This window comes from Hylaeus anthracinus, unplaced genomic scaffold (assembly GCF_026225885.1).
Source record: "Hylaeus anthracinus isolate JK02 unplaced genomic scaffold, UHH_iyHylAnth1.0_haploid 5, whole genome shotgun sequence".
Classification (NCBI taxonomy): Eukaryota; Metazoa; Arthropoda; class Insecta; order Hymenoptera; family Colletidae; genus Hylaeus; species Hylaeus anthracinus.
In genome coordinates, this window is record NW_026535322.1 from 5,510,242 (window position 1) to 5,525,399 (window position 15,158).

General features: G+C 41.4%; 1 protein-coding gene across 2 annotated transcripts in view; it reads left to right on the forward strand.

The window, feature by feature from the left end:
• LOC128895536 (uncharacterized) overlaps nucleotides 1–13,958 on the forward strand; it is a 50,421-nt gene extending 36,463 nt beyond the window's left edge. For both annotated transcript variants that reach the window (XM_054158219.1, XM_054158218.1), the window contains exons 4-6: nucleotides 9,566–9,929; nucleotides 10,848–11,215; nucleotides 11,420–13,958. In XM_054158219.1, the coding sequence (XP_054014194.1) occupies nucleotides 9,566–9,929; nucleotides 10,848–11,215; nucleotides 11,420–12,342 (1,655 nt within the window). In that variant the 3' untranslated portion in view covers nucleotides 12,343–13,958. The remainder of the gene's footprint in view (nucleotides 1–9,565; nucleotides 9,930–10,847; nucleotides 11,216–11,419) is intronic.
• Nucleotides 13,959–15,158: the final 1,200 nt, after the last annotated feature.

The window sequence follows — 15,158 nt, forward strand, 5'->3', positions numbered from 1 at the left end:
GGGAAAAACATTAAAAATAACTGATACGTTTTCATAATCCACGATGAGCTTACGGGAAGGATTACTAGGATTTTAATAAAAATAAATGATCCTCATCCGTTTCGCTTAGGGACGTTTGATAACGCTACTGATGAACACAGTAACGCGATATTGCATCATAAACGAATCAATTTTCCATGATTATCCTAATAACTCCGACTTTTTACTGGAAGTGTTTAAGACTCTAATTTATGATCGATAAGAGCAATCATACCGGATTTGTGGATAATAATGTTCTCATAATAATAATCAAATACTAATATTCGAATAGTAGCATTATATTATATTAATTATATTACATTAATTATAAAAATATATATATATATATATATATATATATATATATATATATATTAATAATAGTATTCAAATAGTTATATTCAAGGATAAATATTCGAATATTGGTATACAAATAATGGTACCCAAAAAATAATATTCGAACAAAATATAAAATGCAAGAAAATAAGATTGCAGAGATCCAGTGATACTAATGGAGTGGTTTATGAAATGGTGTGGCTAGGTCTAGAAGGTTACTGGGATCGGCGATTGGCATGTGTCCCGACCTATGATTAATCGAGTTTAAGGAAAAGACTGTCGCCAGTAATCGTCCACTTTGTCGGGTTACACGAGGGAAGCACTTTTTGCGTAACACACACCGATAGCTATATCAACCTAATAGCTGTACGTTTATTCCGAATGAGTCGCGAAAGACGAAACACCTAAGGTCTCTATCGTACTAAAAATTGTAAAAAGAGACTATACATAGGTCTAACATAGCAATAAAAATACGTAGATCTTCCGTTTAGCTTTGACCTTAAGGTCATCGAAAGGTCATCGATGTATTTTTTAGTAGCATAGAGTATTCTTAGCCTCGCGACGTGCTAACCGACGTCAAGGGATGTTTGACGACATAGAATACAGTGATAGATGCAGTTGTAATGATCTTGAACCCAATGATTTATAATCGAACAATCGTCATAACCATTTAAACATTGCGCAAGACTTTGAAGACATTATGTGATACTAAATTATATCCGAGATCCGTTATTGAGTGGCAATAATTGGACGGGAATAACAGATTAAACGTATCTGTAGTTTGTTGATAAACATGTTTACATAGAGTTAAAGACCATCGTCCGTTAACGGTACTATGAATGAAATCCAATTGAAAGCAAATCTCGCGCGTTAACATTACCGTTCGTCGAACATAAAATTCTGAGACCAAGATCGATCAAGGTTGTATAGTGTCTCACGTCGTTGAACTCTACTCGACATCAACTGGCATGAGACGGTACGTTGAAAAGTTACAAATACACGGTGCCATTTAAAAATACATAGATGACTCTTTACACCAGGGTATAGTTTCCATTCGGCATCTTAAAAAATTAAATGTACTTTAGGCTAGGTCCGGATTAGCTTAGTGGATCGAACGGGGTCTTACGGTACCCATAAGATATTCGAGTAGTAAGTTATTCGAGTAGTAAGTTATTCGAGTAGTCCCGCCCTAGTTGAAACACGAATTCAAGAAGCATTTCCACCGAGCAACGGAGCATCTGTAACAAATGAAGGTCAAGTGTATTCGCTGTACTCGTTCGAGAATGACGCGTGACTCGAATGAATTCCATCGAACTGCATCCAGCGGTTCGTGATGTAAGTACATACATATGTAAGGTTGGAGTTACCAACCGTCAGCACAAAATATTAATTTTTGCTACGTATCGTATTTCAGTAGATTCGAGTAGGACTTGGACTATTCGGATAATTCAATATCCGAATGCTTCATGGGTATTCGAATACCGTGTTTGAACTTCTGAGTATTCGAGTATTTAAATATTTAAACGATTCGAATACCGCTATTCGAACGCATGAATATTTTTTAGTAATTATTTGAATAGTATTCTACGAGTATTTAATATTGGAATACTTTATCGATGTATTATTTGAATTTGGAGTCGTGGAATAGTACTCGTGATTCGGCGATGCTGGTCCTTGGGTCAAGTCCACGTTAACAGTTTCCAGTTTTGCCTCGAAGTCGTTCTTGCTGACCTTCGTGCCACATTCGGGGAAGAATGCAAATAGATTCCGTCCTGTTCTACGATCTCCTCCATTTTTAACCCTTTCTGCCTGTCCAACGTTCGCGTTTCGTTCAAAAATTTTTAAATATTCAACGATGATCCTTTCTTCGGTCAGAAATGCGTGGAAATTTAAAACTAGAGAAAAAATTGACGAACGAAAATATATTTGTTCAAATCTCTTAATTATCAGTATTAAGGATCAGTGTCTTTGTTACTCGTCAAAAATAATCATTGCAAATGATTCATATTTAAAATAATTATAATAACATTTATAGCACTCGCGTAAGATAAAGACAAATTTTCCATGTTGCCTTATCAGTCGAGGGGTTTCCCAATTTGTAATCGTATTTAGTCGATTTCGTGGTATCGTTATCTCTTTTTAACGAATCATTCTATAACCGATAGTCGACTTTGATACGATACGATATTGTATCATTCTTAATCAAAAGTGTCGTATTATATCTCACCATTTGTATACCGGGATATTTATATCTTCCAAATTCAGATTCGTCGGCGGTGAGGATCAATACATTGTCTTACGCGTTTTCCACTCTGCGCATAATTTCAGTAGATTCGATAAACCCAATAAACCCAATAAACCTGCGATAAACCCAATAAACCCGATAAACCTGCGATAAACCCAATTTAATTTTGATTAAATTCCAGTAAACTCCAACCTCAGGGAACGTTTCCGGAAAAGTTTAGTGACCACAACCGTGGACACGTCTGCATTCTAAGATTCTATTGGCGTTATTGTCGGTTGATAAATAAACGTTATCCGTCGTACGGTTAATTTTAGACTCGCTGGAGTGGCGGTGCTCAAGGATGTCACGCAAAAATGTCGTCGGTCTATTATACAAGCAAATGACGCTATTCCTTTGCGTTTAAAATAAGACGGTCAATCGAGCGCGTATGATGGGCACGCCTTGTCTTCGATTACAATCTTTGATTATAACTCTGGCGTTGATTGCCGGTATAGTAACAGTTTGTAGCCCGATAATTTCACGTCGTTACTATTAATTCTATTAAAGAGAAAACTAATCGACGGTTGCCGACGGTTTATCGCGATCGCGCGCCTCCCCGTACCATTCGTACGAAAAGTATCGGTGAAATTCTTCGGTTTTATGATTGCAAATGACGGGGTTTGGCCCATCGAATGGCCGCTTAAAATTTCGCTGGAACCAATGTAATGCGTGGACCGTAAATCTCGGGGTCTACTTTTGCGAATAATTTTTTATCTCGAAGCTCTGGTAAGACACTACATGGGTTGAATTAGAAATAATTGAAAGCAATAATTTAAAAATAATTAAAAGTAACGATCAATGTTTCGATTCACCATCCACGGAGACCCTTCAACAATAATTTTCTTGATTAATAGGGAGGATAAAATTCTGGAACATGACGAAAGGGTTGAACAGGGCAAATAAGATTGAGAATTGCTGGCCTAACGCGCGTTTAATCGAGATTTTCCCAAGCCCGAATCGCACGTGTTCGCATGTGCACAGGCTTTAGCATAATTCCCTCGCCCGGAGTGATGGTTTGCGAAATCGCGTTACGTAAAGAAAAAAAAAAAAGAGAGAAGAAAACAACATTGCGAAGAATACCGTGCTGAAAATGCAGAACCGCGCCGGTGAGAGATTCGAAGAACGATACAAAATTACTATCAGAATTCGTTGACTCTGTTTAATCGTCGTGGACAATTTACGACGCCCCTTTATTCGCGTGTGCTCGATGACGACACCGTCGGCGGGGTGCGATTATAATCACGCGGGAACAAAGAAACCTGTCTATCGCGCATATAATTAACAGGTGTCATAACTAAATGCAGATCCGAGTGGGAAGATTGAGCTGTTGCTTCCTCTGTGGCGTCGACGTTTCTGTTTCGCAGTTTTCAATGCACGCATTTTTTCGTTAAATGGTAACAAAAGTTCTCTAATCGCAATAAAAGGGCCACTTTCTTTTGTTAATCATTTTTTTTTCTTTTTTTTTTGTAATCTGAGGTGGACTAATACTTGGTGGAAGAAATTAGGGAAATTATAGGAAAGATCGAGGGTCGATCGTTTTAGGAAAATATCGATAAAATGTCCAACAATCTCGCACCTGAGTCAACAACGACAGTGCTTACCTTTTCCTATTCTACAAAAATATCGAGTATCGACCAAGTCCCAATTTATGGCGGATTCATCGACACGGATTCCGTCGTTTAAAAACATTGTCTAATATGTCACTTATTGCCTTATCGCGACGATTCACGCGTCCGATACGTAATTTTAATGCTCGAGATTACAGCAGATCACACGCCAGGGAAGCTTTCAAGAATTTATCGGTCACGTCCGAGGCTCGAAGATACCGCGAGACACTAATATTCCATTGAAGATACCGCGAACGAGAAAACGGAGTAGATGGATCAGAGATGGGCAAAAATTCTTATCTAGATCAAAATTTCAAATAAACAAGTGTTTATCCGTTTAATCTCGGATATTCATAATATACGCTCGACGACATTTGCACTCTGACATTCGCGTTTCGCCAAAGACACGTACGTGTCATTGAGTATGCATCAGAAATGAATTGCTACTCGTTGGTTCTACCCGTTATCTTCCACTCGAATCGGTTTTCGTCCGTCTCTGACGTACGTACGCGGAAACGTACGACGATTCCGCGATTCGCCGCGTTTTCATTGACGATTATACTTTATTGGCGTTAGTTGGAAGAAGCAATCGAATTGGTCATCGTCGAAACGAAGCAGACTTTCAATGGAACGGAAACAACTGAAAGCACATATGCAGACGCGATTGTTATCTTCGAAATCTTACGATTTTCTGGAATTTCGACGCGAGAGTTTACGGTTACGCGGGTAATCGCGCAAAATTAACGGAGATATTTCTGAAATGGCGGAATATCTCATGACTCGAGCCCTTGATTATCGATCGGACTACAGTGAATCCCAAAAGTGCTCGAACTTCGTGGGAACCCAGCACGATCAATGAAAATGACAAAAAAAATGATTTTTAACCTAATTTTGTGAATTCCGTGAATTCTATAAATCCCATGAACTCTGAATTCTATGAACTGCGATGATCTGACCTCATCGTAGCAATCTTCCCCTCCAAAAAAAAATAATAATTCTCTTAACTGTTTTATCGAATCTGCTATCGTTAACTTGTACGTGTTGCTATCTGTGATAGTCTAGTTATGCTTGTCTTGGCAAAGGGATATCGCTCTTCGGCTGTTTCATTCCGAAGAAGTAAACAGTTTTATCTGTTATTGCCAACACCCCCATCTTTTATATTCCAGAAGTTTGGTAACGCTTATTGTAATGTACGCTGATTGCGCGTTACACTTTACGAGCAACGATAACAAAACATAAATCGCGAACGATTTCGCGCGGTTCGGTCAGTTTGTAGACTTTTGTGACTCACTGTACGTAGGTTTGCGGCGAAACGGAATAAGAGAAGCAAAAGAGCGGTCGCGTGTACGTGCTTTAACATCCATCGAAATTACACAGTTGCGTGTACGAGCAAAGTCGTAAGCTTCGATCGTTTCGCGGTCCGTTAAATAAATATTCGCTGAAAGCACGCTTTGAAAACGGTCGACGCGACCTTACGGAAACGTTTGGTTTTGGCAAACAGTTGTAAAACATACTTAGTTACTTGGATGCACTTTGAAAGTTCCGATATGGCTGGTTCCGATTGGTTGGTGTACATATGTTTCTAGTAGTTTCAATAATTCACAAAATTAATAACGTATACGGTTATTAATGTCACCTTGTGCAATTAAATCACGAAATTTTTTGTTGTGCAACATCACGGAGTAAACGAAACGATGGTAATTCCTAAGAGGAAAATGGTAATTTCGTTGGACGTGACTGCTTCGAGAATTTTCCTTGTTGGCAGAAAATTTCATTTATCCTCCTCCCTCGGATACATCTCTACTATTCTATTGCTACTAATTGCTTGAATGTGTTATAGTATCCGAGTATTCGAATACTATACTATTACTCCAATAATAAGGTTTGCTCATGTATTCGTGTACTCGAATTCTTCGAATACTCGAGTACTCATCTGACATTCAAATTACACTCACCGAGTATTTCAATCACCCCAAATATTCAAGTACAGAAAATTCCGAACAAATGATCGCAGGCCTATCTGAGTACATACGCATCGTCTGCGTCGTTCGATCGTCCGGTTTCGTCGGTTCTCGTCGATTTCAGCCAACATTGATTCGCGTCCGCGGCAACAATGGCCAAAGCGAATGCAAACTTTTCATTTTCAGCGGCGACAGAACGAATGGTATCGAGTACCAGGCCTGCCGCATCCTGGCAGCCAGCCGTGGCGCCCATTTTCCGGAAAACACGATGAACTCTTGAGGCCAGCTGGCTTACAATGGCCGAGAGAGCTAACGGAGGAAAAATTAACGGGCTTGCCAACGTTACCTTTAACTGGATAAATCCGAACCGCGATGTTACGTTTTTGTCGAGACTTATTTTCGTTTCGAATTCATACTCTTGAAACAGAAAATTTACTCTTTGATACTTATTAATCGTATTTTATATTTGTCAACATTCTGAATGTTAAATTTATCGTTGTCTCCTTTGAACAATATGATTCGAGTAACCGCGTATCATTACTCGAATATTTGAGTGTTCAAAATCCAGTAACTGTTCGAACATTTGAACCTCCTTATTCAAATATTAGGTTGTCCCAAAAGTTTCTTTCGTTTTATTGATAAGTAATACATGCACAATATTTTATGTCTAATGTTACATTATTGAATTGTGTACGATTCGTTTTGCTCCATTACTGTTACAACGTCAACATCTAAGAAATTGGATCGTCTATTTATATAAACACTGCCGCGCAAAATAATTGAGTGCAAATTACGAAAGAAACTTTTGGGACAATCTAATACACGATTATTCGGATATCATTGCTCGAGTATCGGCTCGCAATGGGATAAGTTCGGGTCACAATCGCCGAGGGAACTAACGGAAGAAAAATTAACGGGCTGCCGGCATTACCTTTAATTGGATAATACCGAACGTAGTGTTACGGCCTAGCGGTCGCGTTCCCTTGCCATACACTCGTCCTGGAACCGATGGCTCCACTCGACGCCGCTTCCTGTTCCGCGTCGTTCCAGATCGTCCGTTTTTCCGCCCGCGATTCGATACCGCCGCGCACATGCGCGCGTGTCGTTCGATCGTGACGATCATTGTCAACGACGCGAGCCATTGCTTTCTCCCAACGTGCCCAGAATCGCATGATACACGGGCAAAATGAGTATCTTCTGGCAGCTATGGAATGCGCCAGGACAGCGGTTCTCAAACTTTCGACATCCGCGGCAATACATCCTTGTGGACTTGAATTTTTCGCCAACCACTTATACCGACTTTTATCCACATAGGAAGACAAATATATATCCAAATTCATTTTTGTCTAAGCCTTCTAATTAATCTCAGTAAGTCCACTTCGCTTACCATAGCATTGCTTCAGTAAATCCAGTGTTAAAATTTGTATTTAAAATTTGAAAATACTTGTTTGAATATTTAAGTGTTTTAGTATATCAGAGCTACACCCCCGTATCTTACATCGTTGCATGACCTTATTCGTCGTCGGAACTTCAGCCTCAGCACGAACTTATAATTAACCACGATGTTGTTGCCGTGGTTGCCATGGTTCATCCGTGCTTGGGTGTAGTCGAATCCATAATATTCAAATTACCGAACATTTGCGACGCAATGTTCGTATAAACGTACGTTTTATTATTGGAAACAGCAAAATAAATGGCCAGGTGTCGAAATTCGTTATTTATGTATTTACCTCGTAAAGGATTATTCGAACAAAATGAACAGGAAATATTAAATTACAAACTTGATTATATAGTAGAATTAATAATTAAAATTTTGAAATGAAAGAAATGTCGCTTAGTTGTTACTAGAAACGATAAATAATTGATCACGACCACAAGGAATTAAATAATATATATTGTTGAAACTCGTGCTGGGGTTGTCGTGCGTTGGATTAGAAAAACGTCGTATAACAAAGCGTGGTTACGTCCATTTTGTTTCGCAGTCTCGAAATGGCTTCCTACATTCACCTGCTTCCACGTGCCACCCCGATCGTCTTCGCTGGTGCCCCTCTTCCGTGCCCTTCCATTGCTTTTTTGAACTCTACTTAAGTAACTGTACCAGCGTTTCCTGTATCTCTTAATTGGTAACGCGATCCGAAGCGCAACGGGGAACGGCGAATCGAACTGTATCGAAGGTCAGGATATGCCTGTCCCTCGATTTAGTTCCATCGGTGTATTCCAGTCGCTTGTGGAGCTCCCGTGAAACGTTCTGGCCTAAGTGTTTGCGTAGAACAGTGGTTCTTAACTTTTTTCACGCTAAAACTGTCAACTTCAACGGATAGCTATTATACTTATATTTATAATTAGAGGAAAGAGGAGGAAACTGATTCGCGAAGCAAATTAATTCTCTGTTGAAAGAGAATAATTGTCTGTAAATATTGCGAGAAAAGTTCGATATAGAATAGAATGGATATTCCACTACTCCAGCATTCGAGAAATAGTATTGGAATACTTGTATTTTTATGTAATGGTATTCGAATACAGGAATACTGGAATCGTGGTATTCGAATATTTAAATACTCGAATACTTCAAATACTCAAATGATGGTATTTGATAACCAATAATGCTCGAAAATCACCAACATCGCGTACAAGAAATTTCGAAGCCTTCCTCGATTAAAGAAAGGATTCTGAATTCGTGCCAGACTTTACGTAGGACTGTCTTAGAATAGCAAATATATGGATCGCGTCTTGGATTCAACCCTGAAGGGGAGCCACTTTGTTTCCACCGTAATACAAGTAATAGGTATTATATGCCGTGCAATTGTACTGTATGTAATTATACGCGGAAACAACCAGTGAAACTCGCGCACACGTAGCTTTTGTCCCGATTACTTGTTGTCTGCTGATGGCGTTCTTAATAATAGCGCAACGGCGCCGTTGAATAAGTAATACCCGCGCCATAACAGTAACATGATTATTACGGTAGAACGCGTAACAGTGTGTCTACAATGCCGTAGAACATAGAGACATTACCCTCTGGTGAAGTCCAATTATACTAATAAGAACGCGAATAGGACGACAACTGGCGTAGGTACAACAAGATGATATAAATACTTCAGGTTATAATAATCGGGCAAAAGTTTCATTTCTCTTTTTAGTTGTACAAATAACTGCTACGATGTGTTACACTTACTTGAATTAAACGATGGACAGATATATGTTAGAAAATCGAATGGGAAAGTCTCGTACGCTCTCTACGTTGTTACTACTGACGACCGACACCGTTAGCTAACGTTTAACGAGAAACTAACAACCAACGTAGAAGAAAGTTGCACGTTTCCGCCCTGTCTTACGAGAATCGCTGATTGAAATTGCAGGTGAGGGCTGCGTGGAGAAACCGGTGTCGACCTTATGGCGCAATTACGTTACCAGCAACAGGCCGGACGTGTCGATGAGGCTGACGGTCACGAACGGTGGTTTGACCGCCACGACGAAAGATCACGGTCTGACGGAGTACTGGGCCCACAGGGTTACCTATTGTACAGCACCTGCTTCTCACCCGCGCCTCTTCGTCTGGGTCTACAGACACGAAGGACGCAGACTGAGGCCTGAGCTCAGGTGCCACGCCGCCCTCTGCAGCAAGGAGTCCACCGCCAGGAGGCTGGCCTCGACCTTGAACGCCAGGCTGCAACAAGCGCTCCTGGAATTCCGACGGGACAAGGTCTCCAGGCAAAATGCTAGGTAAGCCGTACGATAGGTCAACGTCTGCCACGGAATATTTTATTTAATCTCCATCGATCTTCGCCATTCCATCATAACTTCCGAGACTAACGTAAAGTATTCGAATACTCGCGTGTTTGAATCCTATTGGAATAATCAACTCAATTATTCGAATAATCGCTTGGATAGTATTCAAGTGTTTGCATAGCGTCTCAATAATTCTGTGTTAAAATAGTCAAGCATTCGAATACTCAAGTAATAGTAAAGTAATAGCAACAATTAAGTATCCACATAGTGTCTGAATACTCGCCTATTCGAATAGCGCCCAAGTAACCAAGTATTCGCGTGCCTCCCTATCGCGAACGTCTGCGTACGAAACGTTCACTTATCTTCAAGTGACCATCAATAAAATGCGCTAACGTCGATTGAAATTTATTGGCAATAAATCTGCCTCTCTAATGGTTCGCAACGAAGGATCATAGAACTTTACGAACTTCGTTGAAAGATAGAGAACACGGGCGCAGTCTGTCGCGTGCATCGCCATAGGTAAAATGCAGATAGCAGCTCTGCGCATTTATTCGACAACGGAGAAATGCACTGTTTCTTTTTACCTCTCCGTAAGCCTGAGATATGCCAAGATGGCGAGCACCTCGCGAAGAGACGGATTCGGGTTGCGCCCGTGGATCACGATGCACGGCGATCGAGTCACGATTTAGGTCGAACCGATCGTCGAGTGACGTGTGTTCGACCCTGTCTTTCTAGGAAAATCACGATAGGTCGACGAGCCTCTTTCTCAATACGTCTGATCGTCCGTGCGAACAGAGATGGTAAATTACAGTCGCCTGGCCTCGATATGCAAACTCTTTGAGGGTGTTCCCACGTCTCGAATGATCAACGATTCAAGCAATTCTTAATTCATTCCGCGCTTGTTATTTACAGATTGTCCCTAGCAAGCGCCCTGTACGAGAATCCGTCGTTACCGCGACGAAAGCTGCTGCTGAGTACCGGAGGCCACAATTATCGGCCACCGCTCGAGAGATCCAAAAGCGCGCCGAAGCTCTCGGCGATCGAGGAGGACATCGTCGCCGAGGAGATCGAACAGCAGAGGATCCTCGAAGAGTTGAGGACCCTGCAGAACGTTGCACGCAGCTGGCAAGATCAAGACAGCTGGAGGCTCGCCCGACTTCTCGACGCTCTGAACCGCGAGTCATCCGACGAAAACGGAAGTATTTCCAGCGGATGCGAGACAGCAAGCACTGCTACTAGCGAGGAGAGGGCTCCTGGACCCGAAGACAATCACGCTGCAGGTCAGTGACTGTTGATGGCCCTCTTATGAAATACATTAGAACTCTGTTCATCTAGATTCAATTTAACAAAGTCAGATAATAGGCAGGCAGAAGTTCGCTAAATTAAATTCAGATAAATGGAGTTCTACTGTACTTCATAAGAAAAAGTTATAGAAAATAATAGAAAAGAAACGGAGGTTCATTGAAGTTTCGTTTTGACTACAGGTGAAGCAGAGCCACGGGCCGACAGACGAGTGATGTTCTCCGACGAGGTGGTGAGAAGAGGTCCGGGACCGCGGCGAAACTCCGAGGGCTCGCCGAATTTCATGACCTGCGCGGGTAGTCCCCGTTTCCACCGTCGCGAGATCGCGATCGGTCGTAAGAGGTTTACGTCACCCCAAGAGGAGGACGAGTCGATGGAGGAAGAGGACGAAGAAATCGAGGACCCGGCCTCTCACGTGTTCGACTTCGAGGACGTCGAAGATTTCGACGACGTGGTCGACTACAGACCGAGGGGTGAGATACTGCGCAGGGTCGACGATCCTCAGGACAGAGAGAGGCGAGTGATGGAGACGTACCCCGGTAGAATGAGTCACGAGCTGTTGCAAAACGACGAATCGCCTTTTCTGACTTTGGACAGCCTGGACGAGGAAGTAGACAGCGACGAGAGTGGCTACGTGGAAGCTCCACCCAAGTCCTTGTTAGGTCAAGACGACCGCAAGGACGAGGAAGAGTCGCGCCAAGCTCAGACCGAATCGTCAGACCTCCTCAGGTCATCGAAGACCAGTGTACAGGACGATCAGAAAACGAAACAAGAGGATTCCAAAGAGTCGAACGACGAGGAAAGGGAGGAGGAAGTCGAGGCCAAAGAGTCTTTGGCCGTCGACGACAACCAGAGGGTTAAAGAGAAAGAGAGGCAAAGGGAATTCATCAAGTGTCCCATCTCGGAGACTATAAAGAAACTGGCGAACGCGTCGTTGAAGAGTTCCAAGTCTCTGGAAATGACCACCAATAATTGTCTGAACGCGTTAAATAATTTGAAGACCTCGAAGTCGTTCGACGGGGCTCAAACCATCGAGATGGACGCGGAATCACCGAGCCTTCATCAGAGGAAGCAACTGCTAGCTCAACACGGTGTTGTCGTTTGAAGACTTCCTTCGAATGCCTCATGATTCTTTGGGGTCGGAACGAACGGGTTTGTGTGATTCGTGTGTTGCCTTTGGATGGTTAAACAATTCTGAAACGATAGAGAGACGAAGAAATGATAGTTGACGCTGTCTGGTAGATATGTTTACAGTAAAAGGAGGTGGCTGGCGAATGGTAACTATTACTATCGAGTGTACACTTTCGTTGAAGCAGTCAAACGATGTCTATTGCGATGTTATTTAGTCGCTTTCGCTATTGGAACATCCACATACCATACACTTCCACTGTAACAAATGTATATCTACGGTGATCGGTTCATGTTCGCTTTTTAAAAGCGTTGCATTCGTATCGCTGGTTTACCTCGGGCAAAATATCGAAGAAACGCGTTGGAAACAGCTAGAGAAATATTTATATCGTTCCTCTAAAATAATGGGAATTGATTTCGAATGATAATATTGGCTGCATCCAGAAACGCCAGTTAGCGAGCGCTCACTGAGCCGGTAAGTTTAAAAATCTTTCGCAATCCAAACATGACCGCTCTCCGGTAACAGCCAATAGCTGCAGAGACATTAATTCGCGTTAGTCGACGTTACGCGTCCTTCCGGTTTCGATCGAAGTCTGCTTCGATAAAATCAATCGTTCCATCGGTACGACGACAATAAATTTACTGTTACGTGAAATGGGCACGATAGTTGACGATTATTAATTTGTGAGTGTGTATTTACTAGAGGAGAGAAAGAGAGAGAGTCGAATGAATTTAGTGCGCGGTTTGAGGTAAGGGCGGAAGGCACGTCGTGAAATCTTCGTGAATTCGCACAAATTAGGTACGACGAAAGCAAAGATTTTGTAAATACATTTAGCTAAACGTTAAGGTTAGTAGGAATAAAAATTTCGTTACCCTAAATTCTACGTCGATAGTCTCAGCACTGGAATAAAGTTCTCGACGTTACCAGCGATTGGACAACAAGTCGCGGAACGTCATCGGCGAACGAAACGTCGATTGTCGATCAATTTTACGCGCAACGCACTCGCTGCAAACAATATCGAGGCAGCGAATAATTCATTGCACGAAATTGATTTCAGAAATTAATAGTAAACGTTGCTTGTTATTATGGCAAATCTCAATCGTAACGGTAGTGGAACAAGCATTGTTTACGCGTCATTTATTTAAATATTTCAGTGCTTAAGTTTTAGTTGCGTGTGTAACAAATAGAAGAAAATAGAACAAGAATAGTACCAACTTACGATATTCCGATATAAATTATGCTTGTTTCGTTACTTTTATTATTGCGACTTCAGAAATGTCGACCATCATTCCAAACAATGAAATAAAATTCCTGAAGCAAGAACGTGCCATACGTGCGCTACTGAACAAGAGGCATTTATTCGTGCATTTTGTTATGGTTTTTATTCTCTTACGTGTGGAAGATTTGTAAACGTTTTGTTTGTGGGGGAAAAATAATATACACGTTAATAAATAATCTGGACCGAACACGCTTTGACAACCAGTGTCTCGATAGAATCTAGAACACTCGCTACGGTAAATGTTACGCGAGATCTGATTGTGACGGTCACTGTACGAGGAAGGCTCGAGAAACAATAAAAAGATTATGATTTACATCCGTACTCGTTAATAAATGCAGGCTTGTATACGGTCATTCGAAACACATATATTTCACTTAATATTTAGACTCTAAGTGGACAAAATTTAAATAATTGATACAATAGCAAGCAAATAGATTTCGTGTTTGCCTCTACGTAAAGAATTTGATAAATAATTTAGCTATATACGTACCTGGTAAAAATTGCAAATGTAAAAATATTCGATTAATAGTCGACCCACGTCTAGAGTCGAAACGTTACGCGAGATGTATATGCTTGCAGTGACACTGTATGTAAATCTGTAACAATTAGGGGAATCCCTGGAAATCAGATACCGTTCCCTCGTTCCATGACCTGTGAGAACCTTCTTAAACTACTACAAAATCGCGTATGGGGCATCGTGACCAGCAGTAGTCAGTCACTAATTACAGATCGCGTGCAAAACCAGCAGAAAACCCAGAGTTGCACTTCTCTAGGGTGTACACATCTTCGAATCCGGGTCAATCAATAGAACTAAATAGAACCAAATAGAACAGGAACTTGTCAGCGGCCAACAACCCCGCGCCATCTTGCGAAGGGTGAAACTATTGCTTCGCTCTTCCATGGAAAATTTGGTGCTAGAAATGTCCCGTTGGATAGGAGTTCAATATATTTCAGAACATGATAGATTGGAATGTAATAAGATGAACTATTGGACGAAAGAAAATTATATTTAAAATTAATAAGTTCAATTGTAACGATCGAATTTAGTTACTAAGTAATAATTGGTTTATCGAATAACATGCAGAATCATTTAGAGAAGATTTGAGAGACGTTCTTCAATGAAAAGGAGTGATTTCTCGATTATTTAATATGGAAATACTGTTTGAGCAAAATGTTTGTAGGTTTCCGTCGGACATAGATACGCGATAAGGATGATCTTGACGATTCCGATAAGGTCTTCAAACGCGATTCGTTCTCGGGAATGCCGAGTTCCTTGGCCCTGCGGCACCGTGAATCGTTTATTCAAATTTTAGCCTTCGCGATAGCATCTGGCCGAATGCAAAAACCGGACGCAAGAAGAGGATCATCGATTACATTACATAGTGATTTATGCAAATGTCCCGGGCTTGTGGTTTCCGGAATTACTACGGGTATTTTAGTACAGAACGTTCTCGTCAGATGGCGCAACGTGTGCTTGATGCACTCAACCAACGTTTGAATTCGATGCTGTTCC